This window comes from Cheilinus undulatus, linkage group 20, assembly GCF_018320785.1.
Source record: "Cheilinus undulatus linkage group 20, ASM1832078v1, whole genome shotgun sequence".
NCBI lineage: Eukaryota > Metazoa > Chordata > Actinopteri > Labriformes > Labridae > Cheilinus > Cheilinus undulatus.
The window spans coordinates 10,392,519-10,417,836 of record NC_054884.1 but is presented as its reverse complement, the minus strand read 5'-3'; the positions used below and the strand labels follow the sequence as shown (position 1 = coordinate 10,417,836).

The window sequence follows — 25,318 nt, the reverse complement described above, 5'->3', positions numbered from 1 at the left end:
TTTGATTTATCAAATTGTTGCCGTGTGGAATACGTTTTTTCATGAATTTGGAGATTTTTAAAAAATGTCCTTCGGGAGAAATAATCAATACTCATTATAAGAAGAAAACGGCTAAATTGAAAGGTAAAGCTCATAGGCTGTGAGATTTAATTGGGAAAAACACAGTCTGGTTTCCTCTAATTTTCAAAATGCCTTGCAATACACATTCAAAGCTCCCTGAATTTGGGCCCAAGCACTGACCATGGTTTGCTACTTTGGGGACCTTAACATGTTCAAAACCTCACTAGACTTTTGGAAACATGCAAGTCCAACACACAGGAGTCCCAAGGTAGCTACAAACCTGAGATAGGGACTGGGTAAGAGCTACAGGCACGACAATTGGTACACATATGTATCATGATGACACAGTAAAAAAAGTGTCTTGGAACTATCCTCTAAAATGTACAAGAAGCGCACTACAAACAGTTAAAGGTCAAATTCTGGCGTTTTTGCCGATAGACAGGTTGCATATTTTAATGAACTACTCCAAGGGATTGTGTCTGATTGACTCAAGAATTTTGATGGTCTTTCTAGATAAGATGGTAATCAAAGACCATAAAAATCTAGAGTTTTCACCATAGTGTGAGGCCGTGACCAGGTCCCAATCTTGCTCTATGTTTTCAACTTTTTTGCAGTGTTTTCTGTGCAGTAATACTTTATAATTTTTCCATGCTTATGTCAATCATCACCAAACTTACAGATATGATCATAAACTGAGCCTGAATACATTTACGAATCAAAATCCTTCTTTTGATAACAGCGCCCCCTGTGGACAACAAGTTTTCTGTGTATAATTTTGAAATTTGCTTTCCTACAACATTTTAAAACAAAACTCAGCCCCTTGACACCAATACACTAGCGCCTATTATCTTTCACCTGCATATGCACCATGACTCCCCCTACAAAAAGCCTCTTGGACCCATGCCAAAATCCCAACAGGAAGTCCAGCAGCTCCATCTCAATTTCTATATTAGGCTTATTCAGATGATGTTAGATGAATTAAACCTGTTCTAACTTTTGCATACACTGTTCTTCAAAGTTTTTGGCCAACACCATGGTATCACACTGAACACTCATACATGAAAACATTTCATCATAGCGCCCCTGCTGGTAACAGGAAGTTACATGACTTTGTTTGTTCTATCTTAGAATAAAAAAGAAAAAAATCTGGTGTGTAAATACCAATGCACCTGCCTGCAGGCACATCTGGCTCTTAAAGAAAATAAGAGATGATGCTCTGGTTTGAGTGATGTTACACTTTGGACATGCCTATGTACAATAAAGGCACATAATCCATCATCTTTGCACCCTGTGTGAGGTTATGTACTAGGAATGGAGCTCACCTTCGCACCACTTGCTTTAGATGATATGCTTAACAAAGTTACAATGGGACCCTTAAATTTGTAGAATTTTTCATCAAATGTTAGCAAGGCAATATCTGACCTCACCTAAAGGTACACTTGACCCAAAATAAGCATTATGAAAATACATCAAACAACTTGAAAATGCTGGTGTTCATTGGCAACCAGCAAAAAGAAATGCTCAGTTAAACTAAGAAGTCCAACCTCAGTTCTCTCCTATTGTAATGACAGACAACTCCAGTCCAGATCAGCACCCTAGACTTCTATTGTGTTCCAAGTTTTAGTTACACAGGTTTTAATTAAACATAGGAAGAAGATCCAGTTTACAAAACACTTGAGTTGCAGCTCGGTCTCATTAATGTAGCGTTTATGAAAAAAAAAAAAAAAAAAAAACATATAAAATCACATGTACAACTGCTCATGACTGGAGGACAATACACATTTTGAATACAAAACAATACAGACTATAAATAGACAGTACTTTTTACATAAGGCACAGTAACTAGTGGTGTGTGTGTAGATGTGTGTGTCTTATTTCATAGCTGCTGCTCCTCAAACAGAATCTGAGCATACACAGTGCCGCTACTCGATGCCTTGGCTTCTGGAATAGGCTTTACCAGATCCAACTCTGCGTAGGTCAGATTCTCCTCCACTATCCTCGGCTGGAGACGTGGAGAGCGGGGAGAAAGGGAAAGGGGCAGAAAATATCAGTTATGTCCATCATTACTTAACAACTAAACATTCCTAAATGAGAACACCCTCTCTCCCTTCTGTTGAGTTGCCTCCTGCTTTACAGCACTGGTTTGGTCAATGTAAACAGGCTGTGTGTAGATGTCCCCTTACAGGACTTTTGGGTTTACGTTACCAAAATCAAATGCAGCATTGGGTGCAAGCATAATACCAAGCTTTTTAAAACCACCTCATTCCAGTTGCAATTACAAAATAAAGCCTGGGTTGTGTGGCACATTTGGTGTAATTTCTGGTACTTTTACTTGCAGGGTTTCATGACAATAAAAGTGATGGCCTGGCAGTATTCATTCCCTGCTAAGGGGAGGGGGAACCAATGCATTTGAGAAGCGAAAAAAGTTTTTTGTGGCATATTTGGTGAATAAGTAAAAGCAGACAAAAGCTGTGACTAAGAAGACTTGTCATTGGCAAAAGAAAAAAAAAGATAATTTCACCAAAAATCATGGAAAAAATTTATCACAATACTTACCAGCACTACTTTCCTCGGCTGTGGTTTTAAAAGTTTGGGTTTCCGTGTTTTCTCGACAATGGGAGCTGCAGGGACACAAGATGTCAGTGGTTATTCAAAGCTCTGTGTAGCAAATGTGATGGACACATTTATATGAACTTCAACCACTACTTTAACAACAAACTTCTCAAGTATTGACCTTCAGAGTGGGAGTTTGGACACTACCCAAGCCCCATTCTGCTTCCTGCAAAGTTGCACTGACCTGTCAATTTTTGTAATGTTAATACACTAAGAAACATCTTAAAATAAGAGGAGTCACCTCGAGCAAAGAGTTAAATCAAACTATGTAGCATACACATGGAAAGTGCAGACTTTAAACCACTAAAACTTTTCCAAAGGAACTGGAAGTAAAAGTCAGTGTTGAGCTTAAGCATGTTTAGTTTGATGGAGTCAAGTATCCCTTTAAGGTTATCATCTTAAATAAGCAGATGTCATCTGTATAAGCTAAGGTAGCACATACCATGGATGTTTTCTACTGTGCAGATAACACCCATGTGCTCTGGGCTTGGAAACAGTCACTGAAGGGGATATTTGAGATTTCTCCCAGTCTTATCATGAACTGACTGGCTGCTGATTCTGCAGTACCACTAATGCTAGTGGTGCTAACATAGCAGACTCAGTGCAACACCAAATCTTGCATTTCCTCCTCTCATCCACTGTGAGCAGCAGTAGAAACGAGATGACATGTTGCCGAGGTCCCTGCTCATCACAGCCTAATTCAGTGCTGTAAATAATCGTTTAACTTCCCTTTTTGAAATAAATTTTAAGACTGCGTTAAAATAACATGCAGTCTCTACTCTACTGCATAACCACGTCTCAAAAATTCATCAAGTTTTGTGTTATATTTAAATTTTTTTCTTTGGCACTCTGTAAACAAGCCTGAAGTAAATGTGATACTAAATTGCACATGAACAGGCTACTCGTTTAAAGCTTCAGCTGCAGGAATTTTGTTTATAGTCCACATGCTTTAAAATGAGATTTAAGGTGTTAAAATGTGTCTAAAAACCATTAAAACAGATTTAAAAACACCTCCAGACCCTATTTACTGTTGGTACCAACGATGAAATTTTAAAATAATATAGCTACTTTCTTTTTTTGAATATTTATTGCACTGGCCGATAGGATGCAGAAGAAAAAGAGAAAAACCGGACTTGCTGACACAGTGTTTGAAAAATTATGGAGAGAACAAGGTTGTTTTTTTCTGGTTACAAACTTACAAATTTGTCTTATAAATTGAATGAAAAAAAAGTGATAAAATTGTGATATGATTTTTTTTCCATATCGCCCACCCCTCCCTACAGATAATACTAAATTAATGATTTGTAAATACACTCTCTAACCTCTTCATTAGATGTATGTGTGTAATGTAATATACACCAGTAACATCTACACCATGAATTTTACTTCAATAAATATATGACTTTGTAAATGTTGATGTTGTCAGAGAGATGATTCATTCTCCCTTATGTTTATTACTAACATTATAGTGAGTGTTTTTGTTGTTGTAAGAGGCGTTCCTAATATTTTGACCCTCTGGTGCAGACTTATCAGCTTTCTGACAGTCAACAATGTTTAAAAGTTATGAGTTTAGTCTAATGAAGCGATCAGGAGCAGCTATTTGTTTTATTAATTAATTTGAAAAAGCATGTAAAAATTTAATCAGCAGATGTATCGGTTGTTAGAATTTTCTATCCCCTAATATCAGTACCCAACTTCAAAAATCAGTCAAGCCCTTTTAACTGATGACTCTAAATTGCCCGTAGGTTTGAATGGCTGAACCCCACCTCACCCAAGGACAGCAGGGTTCAGCTTGAGCCCCCCAGACCCTGTACAAGCGGTACAGATCTTCAACTGTCACAATTTGCTTTTCATAGAAAAAAATAAACAAATGAAAAAATAGGATTAAAAAAAATCTAATTTTCAACAAAGCTTAGGAATTCTTCTTTACCTTTAGCTGGAATCTCTGGTGGCGTTTCCTCTTGATAGTCTCTGCTCCGTTTCTTTCTGTACCTCCTTTCTTTCTTAGGCAGGGCAGGAGACACACTGACAAAACTGGTGACAGTCTCTCCTGAACTGGATTCAGAGACAGAATTACCAGATGTTTAGTACATCTAAATGACTGTTTGATAGCTTTTACTGGATCAGAAGAGGCTGTATCTCTCTAAAATCTCACCTGTTTTGTGGGCTCTTGACTAGGTGGTAGTTGTCTGCAGAGATACAAAGTATTTAGAGAAAAAATAGGCTCCAAACTAAGAATATTCACTTTAGCAAAATGCACAAGAGCCAGATTAAGAACAGTTAAATGCAAAAGATGAGAACTACTTACCTTTTAATCTCTGCTTCCTCTGTATGTACTGGCAGGTAACTGTCACTGTGAACATGCACATACACAGCAGACCCACTGAGCAGATCAGCACCGCACACAGGTACACATCTGAAACACAAACACATGTACGCATGCTCTGGTTAAACAGAAAGTGCGCCTTTTGCTTGTTGCTCGACTGAACACGATAATTTGAAGTATAAAAAGTGCATGTTTAACTGAGCTATTTAAGCCACTGTGCTGTATCCTTTAAGTGAGGCTATTTTTGGCACTAAAGGGTAATACATTGCCTGTCCACCACAAAAACACACACACTGAAACGCTCTAAAAATAGACAAACTTACCTTCAAACAAGCTCCACAGGCTTTCCTTGGCCTTGGTGGATGGCAGGACATGAACTACATGAAGAAGAGAAAAAAAGTCAGAGAGAAAAAAGAAGTTTGTAAAGTCCGTAGTCATCACTGTGGCTTCTTTGCCGCCTGATTACATGCTAGCAGAAGTTTAAATAAAGCTAATTGTAGGAAGACAACTATCTGAGGTTAGCCTCCTCCCAGCCTGATCCAGTTTCAGGATCACTGTCCGGAGGGCTCAAACTTAACCTTTACTGAATGTAAATACTGAAACGCTTTGCAACTCAGACATTAATGGATATGAAAGGGTTAGAGTTAAACATTGTAAGGAGTTTTAACTACAAAGACACCTGTGTGCTGATAATTGACCTCTTTCACCATGGCAAAACTTTTTTTTCCTGTTAAACAAGATAACTTGAGGCAATTATTAGACTCAATAAGATATACAGTGCCATGATAAAGTTTTTGCCCCCTTTCTGATTTCTGATTTTTTTTTTGCATATTAATCACACTTAAATGTTTCTGATCATCAAAACAATTTTAATATCTCACAAAGCCAACCCAAGTACATACAAAATGCAGTTTATAAATGGTGACTGTATTTGTTAAGGGGAAAAAATCCAAACCTATCTGGCACTGTGTAAATAATTGCCCCCCTTGTTAAATCATGAGTTAACTGTGATTAACCACAGTTCTTGGAAAGCTGAGTTCAGTTTCACTTGCCACACCCAGGCCTGATTACTGCCAGATTTGTTGAATCTTAGAAATCACTTAAATAGAAGCTGCCAGACAAAGTGAAGTAGGCTACAAGATCTCAGAAAGAAATGCATCATGCTATGCTACAAAGAAATTCAAGAACACATGAGAAACAAAGTGACTGAAATCTTTCAGTCTGGAAAAGGTTACAGAGCCATTTCCAAGGTCTTGGGACTCCAGTGAACTCTGGTCAGAGCCATTATCCACAAACAGAGAAAACTGGGAACACTGGTGAACCTTCCCAGGATTGGTCAGCCAACCAAAATGACTCCAAGAGTGCACTGACGACTCATCCAGGAGGTCACAAAAGAACCCAGAGCCACATCCAAAGAACTGCAGGCCTCAACGGCCTCAATTAAGGTCAGAATTCATGACTCAACCATTTTTGTAGTCATCCCCTGATTTATTCTTTTCAATAATCTTTTCCCTGAGTTTCTTGAGTGTTCTTTTGTCTTCATGGTGTCATGGTTGCCAGGAATACCGATAGAATTAATACTTTTTATAAGAACTTTGCATGAAATTTAATGTTAACGTATCCAAAATAATCTATCTGCAGTACCATACTTAGGTTTGGAAAACACATTCACAAGATCATATTTAATCTCCCCTGGCTGATTTTACCATAGGTCCCCTTTCCGATCCATAGCTTGTTCAGGTTGGGACAGTTCCTACTTTTTATGTAATAACTGGTGATTTTCATTCACTGGTTGGCTGTAGAGTACAGCTTCTCGACTACTATGAGCTGCCGCTGATGTGTTACATTTGGAATTTGCAACCACATCAGTGTTTAATAAAGTGGATGATATTACTGTATGTTCAAACCGAAGGGTTGGCTCATAAAACATGTTTATTATTTAAAAGTACGCTCTACAACGTTGAATGTTGGACTGGAGCTATTATTGCAAACATACAGAGCCTTGCAGTCTACCACTATGTCACATATTTTGTTTGCTGCGATGAGTTTAATGGTCAATTTTGGTCTGGGCTCTGTAATTATACCCCTTTAAAATTAAATTCAAGGAAGAGATTCCAGACTAATATGCATTTGCTAATATGTCTAGCAGTCTTTGGCTAGAACCATCAAAGTTTGTTTGGTGGTAAATAACCTCCACTTATAAATTTATTTCTTTTGTGTTCCCAAGCAAGTCTTTTCATAATGTTTTCAAAGACATTCAAAGGCTTAGACCTAGTATTTTGTAGATGATGACAGCTGATATGGCCATTTCTTTGCTTGGATATTTTATGGGATGAAAACTCTTCATAAAACGGAGTCATCAAACATTACTGATGCAACTTGCAAGTGTTGTGCTGTTATTGTCGTTAAGCATTTTTACAAAAAAGAAATAATGCACCAGCACAAATTTCCTGGCTTTTTTGCTGGCTTTAGTTAGCTTGCTAATTAACATTGCTCTATAATTTGTCAGGGCTTTCTCTGAATAACTGGTTAATCATCTTAACTGTCTCAAATAAAATTATATTCACTCTAAAGTTGCTTTAAAAAGTTTGAGAACCCAGTTTTATGGAGCAGGCTTAAGTGAAGATAACTTGTCATCCATGTTATTCTTTCAATCTAAATCAGTGACACAAAGGAGCAGATTTATTCTTATATTAAGGGTAAAGACAGTTAGCCCAAGATTTAAAAAAGTGTAGTTGTGTTATTAACATTTAAAATGCATGAGTGCAGTTATAATGTACAGTACTTTTAGTGTTACCACAACCACCACTAACACTGTTTATTCCAAAAGCATCCAAAGTGAGCACTGACATGAAGTCAAAAGAATCAATGCAGACTTGATTTTGTGATTAAAATCCCAGCATCATGCTGCCTGTGTCCTAAATGGCAGAGAAAATATATTTGCCATAGTCGACCTGAACTCTCGTCCCACACACTCCATCATCTCCCCACCCCATCTGACCACAGCAGTCTTAACACTGCTGTTCTCTTGCTGAGCTGGTGGTAGGAAGCTTGTGAAGTGACACCCACCAAGGCGTTTTGAAATACCCCAAACCACCAGCAGCTGACGACAGGCAGGCTGGGCATGTTGGCTGGAGACTTTCCCACAAGCAGACTGGCTGTCCTGCGAGCTCACTTACTGACTGACAAACTTTCTATGAAAGCAAAAGCTATTATATCAATTCTCCTTCCATTGCATGATTTTTGACTGCATGCAAAAGTACTTAAGGCAATGCTCTGTGTCTCAAAGAGAGCATAAAACAAAAAGTGTGACAAAACTAAGATGTAAATCTACTGATCAGCCAGTTCTGAGCCAGAAACCTTCCTCTCATCCCTGCAAAACCTCTTACTTAAAAAAAAAATAATAATAAAAAGATCATAGCAACATTGAACAGCCTTACAATAAATCCTGCTTGATATACAATTCTTTCATGGAGGTGAGCATTTATTCTGCTGGCTTTAGGGGAAACTGACAAAGACATAATTGGATGCACACTGAAAAATTGACTTTCCAAGCACAACTGTCAACAGGGGGAAACAATCAATTGGATTTATAGTGGGTGCTATAAAACTGTTCAGTACAACCTCAGCAGGAATTAAACTGTCAGACATAACATAATAAATGGATGTTTATTTTAAAGCCTGCAGGTCTGTGAAAGCCAACAGATCTTAGATTTTTTTTCATGTTTACCCATAAACATAACTAATATTTTTGTTAAATAACTACATTTATTGGGAAAAAGCAATAATGTTGATTAAAAAAACAGTCATAACAGGGTACTTTTTAAACTTAAGACCCTTCATTTCATTAAAGAGAGTTACATGAACCAATTAGAGTCAGAAAATGAAAGCAGTGCTGTGCATTCTTTGCCTAAAGGTTGATACATTTGGCCAGTTTAGGTGATTTCCTTGGCTTTATACTTTCCTTTAGACTTCTGGTTGAAGTCCTTTTATGGAGCTCTCCGTCCTCAGACTGAGCTCAGTGGGGAATACACCTTTGGATACGGTCCCCGTCTGTGAAGTCATTAGCCTTACCTCGACCATATGTGACCTACATTCTACTGTTTGGAAACACTGGCCTTGATCATTTTATAGGATTCAGAGACAGAAAGGTCCTTATAGCACATGGTTCATGACTAATATCTATCCTTTCAATAAGAATATAGGTTTAGTTAAAGATGTAGCTAAGTCAAAGACCTTGCTTCTGCTTAGTAACCTGACAGCAGATATTGTTTCATAAATCCATTGCTTGGGATATTTTTCACATTCATCTGGAAAACCTCCCATATAAACCATTTGAGAAGGGCTGGACTTTTCAAAAGAACTCTCAGAAGGTGATTGGATGAGCAGTCTGTCCGTCACATTCATTACAGGCCAATCAGAGCCACAGGACAAAATGAGGTAGTAGGCATGAGCAGCTCTGGTAGTAACCTCTGCTCGACACAGGCAGCCTTTGCTGTAGTTTATGAATGGCAAAGCTTGTTTTTGGATGAAACTCGTGCTGAGGTCAGTTGGGAGAAGCGTCTCCACTAAGAGAAGCATTCAGTGCTGTTCTTTGCTGTTTAAAGAAATAATAAAGAAATCAAGAAATGTGGCCCTGTTCTGATAAAATTACTGCTATACACTGGTAGCAGCCATTGCAGATGAGGAATGGCTATTAAATAATGAGGCTGCACTTATGAGGATACAACCACGTGGTGCACAGTCACACTGAGTGTTACATACAGGTTGGGTATTCATGCACAACTGCTGTAAGTTTCCAATAAGTGATGTCTTTTGTTCACTGCTAGCTACTGACTGTAGTGCACATGTTTTTGCTAAGGTGTCGGATAATGATTAGCTTAAAAGTTGAGCAACATATTTTGAAATTTTTGGTGTAATTGAACAAAACAGCAGCTGAATCTTTTCATTCAATAACTGAGGTGTATGGGGAATGCTGCATGTCACATCCACTTGTGTTTGAATGGCACAAAAGATTTAATAAATGCAGAGAGGATGACCATTCTGAGCGCCCATGCACATCAAAAACTTCTGAAAACATTCAACAAATTGAACAAATTGTGCAAAACGATCAACGAGTTACTATAACTTTCAATTTCCACATACAGCGACCACGCAATCTGCCCGTGAATTGTACAGTGGAGCACATTGCTCCCTCTCTAGTTCATCAGAGCATTTCCACAGCCGGCGCTCCACTCCAGCAGCAGCACATGCCTGGAGTGCCACTCCACCTTGTTCGAGATGCGCTGCAGGTCTATTTTTAGGACCAGCTGCTGCCAAACCGATAATAATGCCTGTCGATCAGAAAGCTCCAAAAAGGAGCTTATTATATACGGTTCTTTCAAAATACAACACAATGCACGGACTCTTGGTCGCAAATCATCACTATATCAACATTACGTCTCATCCTGCAGCGAGTGCAAAGGGTCACCAAGAGGTCAGTGAGTCACAGAGCTACACCGGCGCCATTGATGAGGAAAAGTTAACTTTGAGGACATTTAGCCGAAGAATTTTACATAAAACCACAGATCCTTTAAGCAAACATTAACCTTTTAACTTCCTAATTTACTCCCCCGATGGCAGAAGCAATAATATCGTGGGCTTACACCAGAAAGGATGATAAATTAACCCCAAACGGTAAAACCGTCCGCTGTTGACATACTATTCCTGTGTGAACTCGCAGTCCTCCCATAATCTCTGCCCACTGATCAGGGCTACGTGCTGCAGTGCAGTGCTCTAGTGGGCAAGGTCGCTCTCCTTCGGTCGGGGCAAACCTTCTGCACTTTGGTGCGCAGAGCAGTCCTCCTATGTGGAAATTGAGTAATAGCAGAAATGGTCTCCACTGATAAAGACACAGCGTGGCTAATTTTGCATTAAAATTTGACACTTTTTAACAAAAGTGTGTGCTAAAGCTGTCCTAAAACTTCTGACTCCTGCACGCAAATTTGTGGAGACATTTTGGAACAACTTAAAGGCAACCACATTTTCTAGGAGTGAATACATGCGATGAAACTTGCATTTTTCTATTTGATCCTGAGACAAAACAGCAGCCAATGCATTAAAAAAAAACACCGTCACAAAGGATGAAGAAAGCATGACAAAACAAGTCCAAATTAAAGGTCATGTTGGTTGTTTTCCTTGACATAAAGGGAATAATTTTGGAGGAGTGGGTACCAGAAGGGTCACAAGGCTTGATCACCCTCCATATTGACCTGATCTAGCACTGTATGACTTTCCCTTTTTCCTAAGATCAAATCTTAGTTCAGAAGTTCAGAAAAGAACAACAGAGGTTTTAAGACAAGAAGAAGACCTACTGAACTGCTTTGATCAGTGGATCAGTGGGAGGCCTGAATGCAGTGGTGTGTTGATGTAGAAGTGGAAGAGAGTGAAGGAAATGTTTATGTTCAATAAAATTGTATTACAGCATTCTATCATTTTTGATAGCTGTAACTGTATGTCATTACTTAATTGATTTTGCAAGACTGTGTGACATACATATTTTTAGATCCACACCAAAAAATTATTTTCTTCATGAAAGCATGAAACCACAACTATAATGGCTCAAGAGCAAAACTGCTGTACCCCCATTGGGGCAAAGCACAAACACTGCACCATTTCTCTCAGAAACATCTCCTCAAACTCCCTCTCTCTCTCTCCCTTTTGTTTCAAATGGTAGACACTTAATTTTTTAGCCCCACCCTTCCTTCACAGTAAATTATTCACAGCATGAATCCTGATAACATCTATGACGTTCCTGTGGTCTCTTTGCCCAGGGTTCTGCGTAGCTCTGTCAGTTCAGCAGCTGTACATGTTGGAGTGATCAGAAACTGGATAAATCTGGTGTAGTGTGTGTGCCATAACACTGACTTTTATCCTCATCCTGAAAATGTCTCCCTTTTACAGCAGCCCTCGAATGACTGAGGACTGAGTCGGACTTCAGCGGAAACATTTTAACAAACTACTTTTTGTTCATCCCGGCCACAGAGCTGCATTCATTTGCTGACTCTGCTTCAGTTTTGTGGCTCTGTTTTGTCCCCTAACAAACCCAACGCTGTAAACACCAAAACAGAGAAAGAATAGAATGAATAATGATCCTCTGTGACATCTCCATTGATAGCCAGTCAGTGCTTTAATTTGCTGCATTTAAAGGGCACAGATGAACACAACAACAGAGGATCATTGGTGCTTTAACAAAGCGCTGAATCAGCTTTTCACTTCCTGTTTCTTTTTGCATTAACATCTCTGTACACTGGTGTATAGTGTTCCTATTATGGCAATTAAAATTGGCCTGTTATATTTACTTCTATTCACATGTCCCTTTTCTAGGGGAGGTTTGTGAACTTATTTTCATGTTTCCATGTGAAGCTGCCAGAAGAGGTTCCATATCTATTCTTAACCAACGCCACATCCCGTTCAGAAATAGCCTTAACCCAAAGTCGCCCACCTTTAAGAAATACCTAACAGCTCAGTTTGTTTTTGCCTACTTGGAGCTCCATCCACACATGGCCCTTCCCTAATTTTTTTCACCAAACCCTCTGACCTTTGGCTGTATTTGTTAGAGAAGTAGTAGGTAGACTAATGGGAGTTTTGTATGTGTGACAAACTGTGGAAACACCTGGTCACCTTAAGTCATCCGACCACAGGAATTCCTCCAGTATGGCGTCAGTGACACGTTTATGGACACAAAGTCTCAGTCATCTGCTGGCTCTCTTCTGGAGTGGAGACCAGCACCAATGGTCCCAGAGAGGTTTTAACCCCTCAGATGTAAGGCTGATGTTTATCATAGCTGTCAACAGAGCTGTGGACTTAGGGGATAATTTACCCTGCCTGCTGGTCCACTGGGCACAAACAGAGAAGTTTTTCAGCTTAGTGAGAGCTTTGGACTGTCCATTACAATTATCTAGAATACATCAGTGACACTCTGTTAGCAAGAGTTTGGTATTAAACTCATCATTTAGATATAAAAAGAGAAAACCAGGCACTCCGAACATTCATCCATTTTCTTTCGCTTATCTGGGGTCAGGTCGTGGTGGCAGCAGGATAAGCAAGTCCACCCAGATATCTTAAATCAGGCCAAATGACTCCAGAGAGTCCTGGGTCTACCCCAGGGTCTCCTCTAGTCAGACACGCCTGGAAGACCTCCACAGGGAGGCGACCAAGAGGCAACCTGATCAGATGCCCTAACCACCTCATCTGACTCCTAGGAGTCCTACTTCTAGATCCTTCCGTATGTCTGAGCTCCTCACCCTATCTCTAGGGCTGAGCCCAGCCACCCTCCTGAGGAATCTCATTTTGACCACTTGTATCCATGATCTCATTCTTTCGGTCATCACCCAGAGTTAATGACCGTAGGTGGGGGTTGGGACTTGAATCGACTAGTAAATTGAGTTTTGCCTTCTGGCTCAGCTCCCTCTTTACCATGATGGTACAGTACAACATCAGCATTAACACCGATGCTGCACCAATCCGCCAATCTGATCTTATGGTCCATTCTACCCTCACTTGTGAATAAGACCCCGAGAGATACTTAAACTCCTTCACTTGGGCCAAAGACACACTCCCTACCCAGAGGGAACAATCTACCGTTTTCCAGCAGAGAAGCATGGCCTCGGACTTGGAGGTACTGACCCTCATCCCGACTGCTTTACACTCAGCCACAAACCGTCCCAAACATAAAAGATTAAAAATAACTTTGAGGTTAATAGACTATTAATTATCAGACATTTGACTCCAAAGTCCAACCCTTGGCATTGAATGAACTTTCCGCTAATAAGGGCATCATTATTTGTGTAGCAGTCAAAGGTAGTGCTGTAGTTGTTTTATCTAAGTACAAACACATCAGAGAGGCTAATTGTGAAAGATTACAATACAATACCCTACAGGACATGAAGAAACAGTTCGATGCTCTATTAAAAAGAAGCTGGATGATGGTTTTATCGATGTAAATGAGTTTGGTTTGGTTTTTGCTATCAGCCATATTTTTTACCTCCTTCCAAAGGTGCACAAGGAGCATATAGATAACCCTCCTGGCTGTCTCATTTTTTCTGGCAATGACTCTTTTACAGAGCCAATGACAAAGGACATAGAGTTGACCATGAGGAGGGTTTGATGGCTTTGAGTCACTTTTTTTCAGACAGAGAAAGTTTTTAACCCCCTTCTGATTTTCTTTTGAAACGGACAGACTGAGTCCTTCATAACAACAGCTTTTTTTTAATGGATGAAGTGTACAATCAAAAGACCGGTGTTCCTACGGGTTCCTGTTTTTCTCCTACACCTGTTTGATTTTGGGAATGTGGGAAAAGGAACATGTTTTGAATCCTGTGAATCCTTTCAGTGGTATGACTGGTATATTGAAGACATTTTGTTGGTTTTTGATTGTAGCAAGACTTAACTGTTCAGTTCTATAAATCTTTTAACTTCGATCAACAATAAGCATGCTATTGAATATACACAACATAGCATTAACTATTTTTAAAGACACTGAGGGAGAGTTAAACACCACTCTTTTCAGAAAGAGCACACCATGTAATACTATACTTCGAGCTGATTCTCTTCATCCTCATCACCTCAAAAATAACATTCCTAATGGTCATTTGAGCGCAGTCGCCACATTTGTGACCAAGAAACTGATGTGACTGAGGCTACAAGCCCAGAGTCATTCAACAGGCTGTTTACAGAGCACAATGTTTGAAGCGCAGCACCCTTCTCCAGAAAAATACAAGACACAAGTCAATCTCAGTCTCTGCCTTTTTTTTGCTACTACTTACGGTACACATGCAGAACAGATCAAACACACTGTCAAGAATAACTGGGCCATTGTTCAGAATGATGCCCTTTTGAGTAAAGTTTTCCCTTAGCTTTGTTTGTTTCTTTCAGACATGCCTCGACCCTTAGAGACAGAGTAATACATTCATATCTTCCAGCAGACAAGAAAAGGACTTGGTTGAATAAACCAGCTGGTATGCTTAAATGCATATGTTGCCTTCACTGTGATGTTGCACAAACCAAAGCTTTAGTGGATGTTCATACCAAAAAACCTACAAACAAAACATATTTCATTAACAATAACACAATTTTTATCATATGTCTTTTGTTTTGCCCATGTAAGGAAGATTTTTTTCTACAAAGGACATATAAGAAGACACCTGAGGGATTGCCTGGCTAAGCATGAATATGCTAAGAATCAGAAATCGGGATAACCCAATGGCTAGACACCGTAATAGATCCCATTATGCCAATTATTCCATATTGTACATTGAAAGCCTGACGCCTGACCTGTCCCTTGCCATCCCTGTTCTCTTGAGTATATCTGCATTAGACACACAGTCTTCCCAATGATATCCCAAGATGTTGGCACTGAGGAGTCCAGTCAGTCTCTGGCCATCAGTCAAGCCTCACAAGTGAATAGTAAAACCGGAAGGACCAAGGACCCAAAGACTATGACTTTCTTGCCACACTCTTGCTCAGCGAACCCTTCACCCCATAAATGGCCCTAACTAAAAGGAAACCCATGAGTAGACCAAGAATTTCTTTGTCATATTAACTATAAATAGTCTGTCACTTATTAAAGTCATTCCTCATTCATTCAGTGTAGATTTGCTTCTTGTAAAGTCTTAAATTGATTAGCTCTATGCACATGTTGGCAAAAGACGTCCAGTTAAATTACAAAGTAAAGCAAGCTAAAAAGCCAAAGTATTCTTTTGGGATCTATAATATAGAAAAGATCCAATCATTCAAATTCTTGAAAATTAAATGATTTTGGTCATATTTACAGTCTTCATCCAAAGTGTCGCTGTAGGCATTTTTATTAATATCTCCAAAGCCACAATGGACCGGTGCTTCCTCAGATGAAAATAGCTTCCCACATCCTTGACCACCAAAGGACAGGAGCCAGACACGAGCCAGCTGCCCACTAGACTGTCTCTGAGACAAACATTCAAACTTTACCTTCCTCAGTACAACTATCTCTTGTTCCATTTCTGCTGAGTCTCAGTGGACTCCGTCTGTTCTACTTCTGGGAGGGAAACTCCTCGTCAGGGCCAATGTCAACAGCTTTTGGTAGGGACTGCGTGTCTGCTGGCCCCAGACTTGGCTGTGGACACCCCGAAAGTCACAGCCTGTAGGAATGCTTCCATGGAAAATGTGGTGAGCAGTGTCTAGTATTGTTGAGCACTGACAGTATGAAATGTGTTGAGGTTGTTGCAAAGGAGATAAATTTGAGATGCATTTATTCTTTGGATAAACTACCACCAAAGCGAGCAATTTCAGTTTAATACCGATTTAATGATTCTCTATTCATCACACGACACCAGCACATAAGGGAACTGTTTAAGAGATGCATATTTACAGCTGGCTCTTTTTGCAGAACAAAGAATCAAGCATTCATAATTCTAGCTTGTTTCATGTACACAAGGCTGCTCATGAGGGGGGATGAAGGTGAGAGCTTTCTGGGGCCAGCCGAATTCGGGGCCCAAGGAGGTTTGCAAAATCATGGCCCATTGTAAAGTTAAGCTGTGATAACAATATTTTATTTTGAACCTGAATAGTTACCACTTTTTTCAAATCAACAAAAATGAATTCTATTTATTCTGTTTTACAACATAGCCTTTTTTAAAAACTTAAACTCCCTTCTTAAAACAGAATTACCTTTTAATTGTTAATATTATGGATGGGCACACTCAACTAAATAAGTGGTAAAAATGGACATCAAGTGGCAAAAATAGGTAATAATGAAAAATTTGGGATAAAAGTGCAAAAAAGTGGCAAAAATTTTGAGAGAGCTGGCAAAAAAGTGGCATCAATGGGCATAAAGTGGCAAAAAGTTGCAAGATTAACAACAAAAGTAATTTAAAAGTGTAAAATAGTGGAAAAATGGATGGAAGATGGCAAAAAATTGGTTAAAGTGGAAATAACAATGGCAGGGAAGGCTCAACAGTGGCAAACATGGGTGAAGAAATGGCAAAATGGAATGAAAGTACCCGAAAAAGGTGTCAATAATTGACATAAAGTGGCAAAAATTGGCAAGATAGGTTGATTGACAGTGAAATTAATTCAAAAGTTGCAAAATGGGTGAAAGACGGCATATCACTGCATAGAAAGGCACTCAAGATTAAAAAAAAAGATGGGATTTTAAGCCTCTTTGAAACTAAACGAAAATTGTAAGAATAAAAATGCACTTAAATAATGTTCTTTTCCCACTCCTCTGGCATACATAAGTACACATAAATAATCTAAACTTAACCAACCTTTATTCACAAGGCAATCTTTGATTTACTACATTGATTTGAGGTTTCACAAACTTCCTGAAAAATGTAATCAAAAAGATACAAACAAAGTTAAATTGTAAACTTTATACTCACATTTGCAGCTCTACATTGTTGCAATTTACTTGAGTTGGGAAAGTTTTAGCTTGGAAAATCTTTGCAATTTGCTACCAAAGAAAGCCTTTTTTCATACTCATCAACCTTCCTTAAACCTGGATTTACAAAATGGGCCTTTAAACCCATGGTTTGACAACATTAACAAGTTAGAAACCAAACTGCTATTTTAAAACAATGGAAACAGCCTGGCTGCTGGTGCATGTGAGACCCTTGCTGCAAGATGGATCTGACTTAAAATGCCATTGCAGTTGGGAATTTCTGTATGGAGTTTTTGATGTCTCCCTGGGTTTCTTTGGGTATGTTGTCCCTCCATTTAAAACACATACAAGCAGGTTAATTGTCGATCTAAATGCTTTATATTGGAATTTGGGCATAACTGGTTGTCTGTATTATTGTTTTCTTTATTAATTTTTAAAGTTGTGATCAGTTTAAATCCATTTTGACAATGTGGAGCAAATCTTACAAGGAACTTGTATTGGGATTAAAATGAATGCATAGTGATGTGTTTCATGATCTTGACTATTTTCATTTAAATGAGTGCTGCACTGTTACACCTCTGTTGACTGAAACCATGACTTAGAGGTAGGAGATGGCTTAAAAATAGTTTTTCTGTGAAAAACTGTGCTCAACAGTTCCTCATTAAGAAGTATGTAGGAGTGCGTGTACAAAAATGAGTCACTAGAGTCCATTTATATCCTGCTGTTAATGCGTCTGCATCTGCCCTTTTCAGGAGTTCCAGTTTAGGCGCACTCTTCAACCCTCTAAGCCATGAGCTGTCTTTTTTAACTATCAATCCTGCGATGCACAGTCAAGCTCTGAACAAAAAGGGGAAAAAAATCATTCTGTGACAAAAAAGTTGACATATTTACAAAAAATCCTTGCGCTTTTCTGGATTGGCTCAGTTTTTGCCATCATTCAAAGCAGTTCCTGTCTGCAGTGACACAGAGGGCCACGTCATGGACTCTTTGTCTCTCTCTTTCTCTCTATTATGAGCTATTCAGGTCATCTTCTGCATGATCTGAGGTTAGAGACATGCATAGTTTGGTGAAGCATGATGTGACGATGGAACAGCCTAACGCTGGTTGCCACAGCCCATGTTACAATATGCTGAATAGCATTAGCCACTAGTGGAACGAACAATTGGACATTGATTTAAAATGGCCAAAAAGACATTCAATATTAGAGTAACTGGTGTGGATTCAACCTTTAAAGATCCTGGAAAGTCACCCAAGCTCCAAGCTCACTTTGAAAGCCTCATCACAACGGCAAAACTTCTTGTCGTATACAACGACATCTGTCTCAGGAGGCTAAGAAACCAAGGTAAAGTCAGGTACACACTACAAAATCCCCCCTTTCTGACCAAAAGTCACTTAAGGCCCAGTTATCAGATTGTTCTAAAGATGGTTTCTTGCCAGAATTTCTTGTTGTGAGATTTGTGTTAAGAGTGATAGTACCGTCTGCATTCTGCTCATAAGATGATTGGTGCAGCACTGATTTGAGATCATATACGTATATCAAACGTTCAATAGTCACTGTCGGATATTCTGGTGTCCCAGGGGAACCCTGACAGCCATGGTGGGGATATTTTAAAAAGTTAAATGGACATCAGAAATGGAGGACAAACTTGTTGATATGTGGCAACAACACAAATGTTTATACATCATCATACCCCAATTAGAGGACTTGGACTGACTGCTTCTGCAACTGAAGTAGCAGGTATCTAACAGCAGGGCACATTTAAGTGTGTGGCGTCACTGGAAAACTATTAATTAACACTCATACAAGTCTAAATAAAGAAAGTTGGGAGGAAAATGTCAACGCTCTGAAAGGGTTTTTGTGGCTTTAGAAAGTGAAGGGGAGCAGTGTTTGGTACCAGTGGATTTGTCATCCATACCGTTGTGTGAACGTGTCCTGTACCAACTGTGGTATTGAAACCTCACACTCTCTCTGCTCTGTCTCCAAGATCATCTATTCAGTCAAAGCCACAGTTTAATGTGAAGGAGGATCCTTTTATCTTCAGACTTGCTCCTAACCAATGATATTTCCCCTTCACAAATCAGAAGCAGGGCACTGCTTTAACCAGATGAATTACATCATCATATTGTGGTCATAGAAAATGCCAGGAGATGAACGAATGCTCTCTGAGAATGAATCGTTTTAACTTTACTGTCAGTGTAGTAATTCAAAGTTGAGTTAACTTTTCAGGTCTATAAGCCTGGGAGTCTGTCATTCACCCATTAACTTTATTTCTAAACCCATTTCAAAGATACCTCCTTCAGACATGCTCCTATTTATATACATTTAAGAGAAATGAATAAAAACCATCCATGCTCTTTTTCAAAAAGTCAAACCTTACACATCTAGGATCTGCCATCGCAGCCTCAGTTCTCAGTATCTGGCTCTGGTAGATCTCTGCAGAGAAACCTGACATCTGCAGAAACTCTGTGTGGCTTTACTATTATCAAAACGGCATTTGCCATTGCTTCTGTTGTGGTTGTAAAAATAGCTGTCAAGTCTCCGCCCTGCACCATCAAAGTAGTGATGTCACTCCGTGAGAAACTGCAGTTTCTGGCTTCATCTAAGGAGGGATTACTGCATCTGGATAGAGGTTCATCAAGTTGTTCAACTGAAAAATCTGTAGAAAGACTGGAGTTCTGATAGGCATCAGCTGGGCAAAGTAAGAGTAAGAGTTCAATATTGGTACTAATATTTATTTGACATCTAAAAGACACCAAACGTATGAGTTCATCTTGTCTGTCACATCACACCAAGAACAGAACTTTATACTTACTAAATCCAGCTTCAAGCTAACCTGGCACGCCAGATGGATGTGTTTCACACATCCATTGGGTAAAGCACTCATAGACAGCATTTAGGAAAGGGCAAAGCCTTTGAAAAAAAACTCGGAGGGTGATTGGATGAACGTTCTGTCTGTCACATCTTTATGGGCCAATCAGAGCAACAAAACACATGACGTAGCCGCTACCAAGCTGTGCCTCTACCAAAAGAAGTAAACTCCATATTGAACTGCATAATGCGAACCATGGCAACTGTAGACACGTCAGTACACGACTTTTGTCATTTTTGAAAAGAAGACAACTCACTGCTGTTCTTTGTTCTTCTTTTAACGAAGAAATGTCATCAAGTTCTGATAAAACTGGTGCTTTAGCAGCATCAATGCTACTGTCTTCCGCCATAAATGAAAAGGCCTCTCATCGCTGCTTGCTACTTGGTCAGCTTTCTGAGGCTCTGGACTGGGTCAAACACCAAATAAACCACTCCTTATGAATAGCTTAAGCTTACAAGTGGTTCATCAAGAACTTTGAATCAGTTGCTGTATGGTAGACTTTTTTGTGATGGATTATTAGAAGTTTTATCCACTAAAGATCCTCCATAAATTATATTAGACAATAATCATTAGCAGTGGAAACTGCAGAGTAAGCCAATAAGCCAGACCCTTTGCAAAAACACTTGAAATTCAGCTCAGGTTCCGCCCATTTCTCTGGATCTTTGCTGAGATGTTTCTACACCTTGAGTGGAGTCCACCTGTGGTCAACTGAATTGATTGGACATGATTTGGAAAGGCACACACCTATCAATGGAAGGCCTCACAGCTGACAATGCATATCAAAGCAAAAACAAAACGTTATGCCTCAGAGAATCAGGGAGAGAGAGCAGGGAGTGAAAAAGAGCCATGGGTTAGACTTGAACCCAAGATGCCCAAACAAGATCTAAGTGGTGAATAGATGTGGTTGGTGCATGCACCATTTTATTCTCCCATTGGTTAGAACCAGCTTGTATTGTTTGGTCATTTGGCAAACATGAGTGCTTGGAAAAAATGGATGATGCGCTTAGTCAGCAGTCTGGAAGATTTGGAAGATTGCATACATGTGTGCAAAATCACAGTTGGATTCTTTTATTCAGTGAATTAAGGTGACTTCAGCCTCTACTCTCTGTGAGGGAAGTTTAAACTACCTTTTTCTGGTCTTTCATACTTCTCACTGACCTGAATTTAAAAACAGTAAATTCGACCCTCACCTCTGAGTTCAGTAGCTGCTGTGCAGTTAGACGAGGCCTTCCAGCGGTCCTGGTTCTTTTTAAACTCCTGCACCCGGCACATGTAGAGCCCTCGGTCCCCCTCAGACACATTCAAGATAAGCAGGTCAAAGATCTTCCCCTGCTTCACCACTGTCAGTTTCATTTTGGGCCATTGGAAGCTCTTTGTGTAGTTGCCATAAAAACGGGCCTTCCTCATGTTGACCCGAGCGATGAGGAGCTCATCCTCTGGCCGGTCTGTACCTGCAGGTAAGAAGGTCCATTTCACCACAGGTAGGGCAGCATTTCTCCTTCGCTGGGACACAACGCAGGACAGTGTGATGTTTTGACCCTCCTCGGCCACCGTGAAGGGAGAGGGCGTGATGGTGACATTGATGGCCAAACACAAATCTGTAGAGTAAAAGACCAGAAAGAAACCAGGTGAGTATTTTGCACAAAGATGTTTGGTTGTTAAAGTTTCTGGTGACCTCTATTATCTGTACACCATTTTTGACATAATGCATCTCCCCTTTAAGCCAAAATGATGTCAGTAATCTGGCTGAATGTCTTAATAGAACACATATGATTCTGGAGACTTGCTCCTCTCTTGTTTTGACTTCATGTTAACTTCAGAGGCTCTTTGATTTGACAGGGTTGAGGCATCCCTTTAAACACACACAGCTGTTTTCCTGTCTTTCATTGTTGTGCTCATGCAGCAGATGGTTACCTACAATGTTAAATACTGCATGCTGACATCATGCAATACAACTAAGAAGGACTACTTCATTAAATGGTCAAAAAGTAGATAACAGATTTCTACAAAGTAATGTCAATGTAATAAAAAAATGTAATAAAAACTGCATAAATGTCCAAGCCCTTTAGAGTGACTCAACAGAGTTCCAGCCTATTGGTGCTAGTAGTCCCACAAGTAGTGAAATGGGGATCACCTGAATGCAATGAATGTGCCTCAAGTGATTGTAGTGTAAAGGCGCCTGTGTCTGGAAGGTCCAGTCACTGGTTAATCAGTATTCAAGACTACCATTACACTATGAAGACAAAGGAACACTTTGAGCAACTCAGTGAAAAGATTATTGAAAAGTATAAGTCAGGGGGTGGATACAAGAAATGTTCAAGACACTGAACTTCCCCTGGAGTTCAATTAAATCCATCATCAAGAAATGGAAGGAATATGGCGCATGTATAAATCTGCCAAGGTCAGACTGTCCTCACAAACTATGTGACTATGCAAGAAGGAGACTAGTGAGAGAGACCACCAAGACTACTCTGAAGGAGTTACAAGCTTGAGCAGCTGAGCTCTACATCAGGGGTGTCAAACTCAAGGTCCGGGGGCCAAATCCAGCCCATGGAACAGTTAGATCCGGCCCCAAGATTATATCATATTTCTGTTATAACTGGCCCATCAGTATGAGGTCTGCAGATTTCCTCAAGTATAAAAACGTCAACTTATCGCTGATGATTTAATATATCCCTGTTAAGTCATAGAATCTAAAAAAGTAAGGGGTAAAAATAATTAGGAAAAAAGTCAGGAATGTGGGAAAATAAATCAATTTGTGTTTTAATATCATATTTTCAATTTTGCATCTCACAATTAGGACTCAAACTTAGGATTTTGACTTTTTATTTCATACTTTGAGCATTTCAACTCATAATTTTGACTTCTTATATAATATTTTGAGCTTTAAGATTCATAATTTGAAATTTAAAGTCATATTTTGACCTTTTTAACTAATCATTTTGTATTTTATCTCATATTTTCAACTCTAACTTTGACTTTATAATCCCAGTTTATCATTTCAACTCTGATTTAAAATTTTGAATCATATTTTGACTTTAAATTTCATGATTACCACTTTTACTTCATATTTTGACCTTTTAAACTCATGATTTTCACTTTCTTATATATTTGCCTTTAAAAAAATATTTTTCAATTTCTTTTTGTAACCTTTAGAACTAACAAATTTACTTTCTCAGATTGTGAGCCTGCAAACTTATCTTCTTAGCTTTTTAAATTTCAAAATCATTTATCATCAGGGCTAAGTTTTTTTTTTTTCATATTTAATTACTGGGGAAACGAGGTTGACAGTTTATGGTTAAAAAGTTGACCCTCTTAGGCCCTCAGGTTAGACCTGAATCCAGAATTCGGGCCCTGCTGTGATTGATTTTGACAACGACAGCTGTTGCCCAGGTTCTTCATCTGTCAAAGCTTTATGGGAAAGTGGCAAATAGAAGGACACTGTTGAGGAAAAATATCAAACCTCAACTAGAGTTTGCAAAAAGGCATGTGGATAGATCTTGTGGTGGTGGCAGCATCATGCTGTGGGGATGCTTCTTGGTAGCCGGCCCTGGAAGGCCTGTAAAGGCATAATACATAAAAGTCCTGGATGACAATCTTTTTCAGTGTGCAAGAAGAATACCGCTTGGGAGAAGATTGACTTTCCAGTAAGATACTGACCTGAAGCATACAGCAAAAACTACACAGAAGACAACAAGGTGAATGTTCAGGAGTGTAGTCAAAGCCCAACCTCAATCCAATAGAGAATTTGTGGCTTGACTTGAAAAGGGCTGTTCATAACATGTAACCTGACAGAGCTTGAGCAGCTCTGGAATGAAGAATGGAGTAAAATTGCAATATCCAGATGTGCAAGCCACACAGACTTATCCAAAGAGGCCTCTACTAATACTGATTTAAAGGGTTTTTTTGGTCAAAAAAGCCAAATTATATGGACCATGATTGATTTATAAAATCAGCAGAAGGGTAACACATCCAAAAGGGTGAAAACTTTTTATAGGCACTGTATATGAGGGAAGTGTCCCAATAATAAGCACCCACCCAGGGGATTGAAGCCTCTTTTATTCCAGTTCTGAGATAGAAGTATGATAGTGGTAAAACTTACTTTAATTACAAGTGCCTTCAAAATTGCCTGACTTATACTCTGTCTTTATCACAGGATAAAAATAAAAAATCACAGTCAGCACAATGAATAGAGTCAGCTATATGTCAACTGAGTCTCGTGGTTTTGTTGCTCAACATTCGTCTTCCTAGCCTGACGGCACATTCTTTATAGCATGAAATGACATGCGGTAGCATTTGAGGAACAAACTTCACTATAGCAGAATGCGTTACCCTTTATCACAGATCTGTATTTTCCATGTTTGGCAATTTCAGAACCAACACTTTCCATGACACGCAGGCGTTTCTCTGTCACACAACTCAGATGCTAAATCAAGACCAATTTTATGGGTTTTGATTACTTTCAGTTGTGAGTGACAGAACAAAACAATGACAATAAGGGCTTAAAAATGTTGTCTTAGTGTTGCATGTTACTGAGCGTTCAAATATTTTGACTTAAGATCACTACAATAATCTCAAATAGCAGCTCAGGTTTTCTTTCACTCATAAAAACTGCAAGATTACCCCATCATCTCCATATGAGCATGCAACTTTGACAAAGATTGTATTTTCTCTGACAACACAACCTCACTTTACTTCATTTAGAGAGTTGAAAGAGCATAAAGACAAGTTTTCAAACAGACAAAAGACTTTTTTCCCATTCTTCTCACCCATCACCCCAACATCTCTCCTCCTCAGATCTTATCTACACAGCTTGATAAAACCCAGTTGGAAACATTTCATCCCCACCACATCCCCTCTGGTATGAAGCACTTTAAACTTTTCCTACCTCCAAGCAGTGCTCGAGTCAGGAGAGCGAAGACCACAGAGGAGATCTTCATTTTCCACGGCTGCAGCCTCCATAAACTCACAGTTAAATGCTGCTGAAGAAAAGAAGTCCCAGGTTTCCCTCCCACTTCTTCTTCTCTTTTTTTCCTCCCTTAGCTGTGGAGT

At 39.3% G+C, this 25,318-nt stretch overlaps 1 protein-coding gene across 1 annotated transcript; it reads right to left on the bottom strand.

The window, feature by feature from the left end:
* Positions 1-1,812: 1,812 nt before the first annotated feature.
* On the bottom strand, positions 1,813-25,230 carry vstm4b (V-set and transmembrane domain containing 4b). Its single transcript, XM_041815062.1, has 8 exons — positions 25,155-25,230; positions 21,457-21,864; positions 5,323-5,376; positions 4,982-5,089; positions 4,829-4,862; positions 4,604-4,728; positions 2,617-2,681; positions 1,813-2,062 (listed from the first exon to the last, which is right to left on the bottom strand). Exons 1-8 carry the CDS (start codon positions 25,204-25,206, stop codon positions 1,937-1,939), a joined length of 972 nt encoding a protein of 323 aa, XP_041670996.1. The 5' UTR covers positions 25,207-25,230; the 3' UTR covers positions 1,813-1,936.
* Between the last annotated feature and the right edge of the window lie 88 nt (positions 25,231-25,318).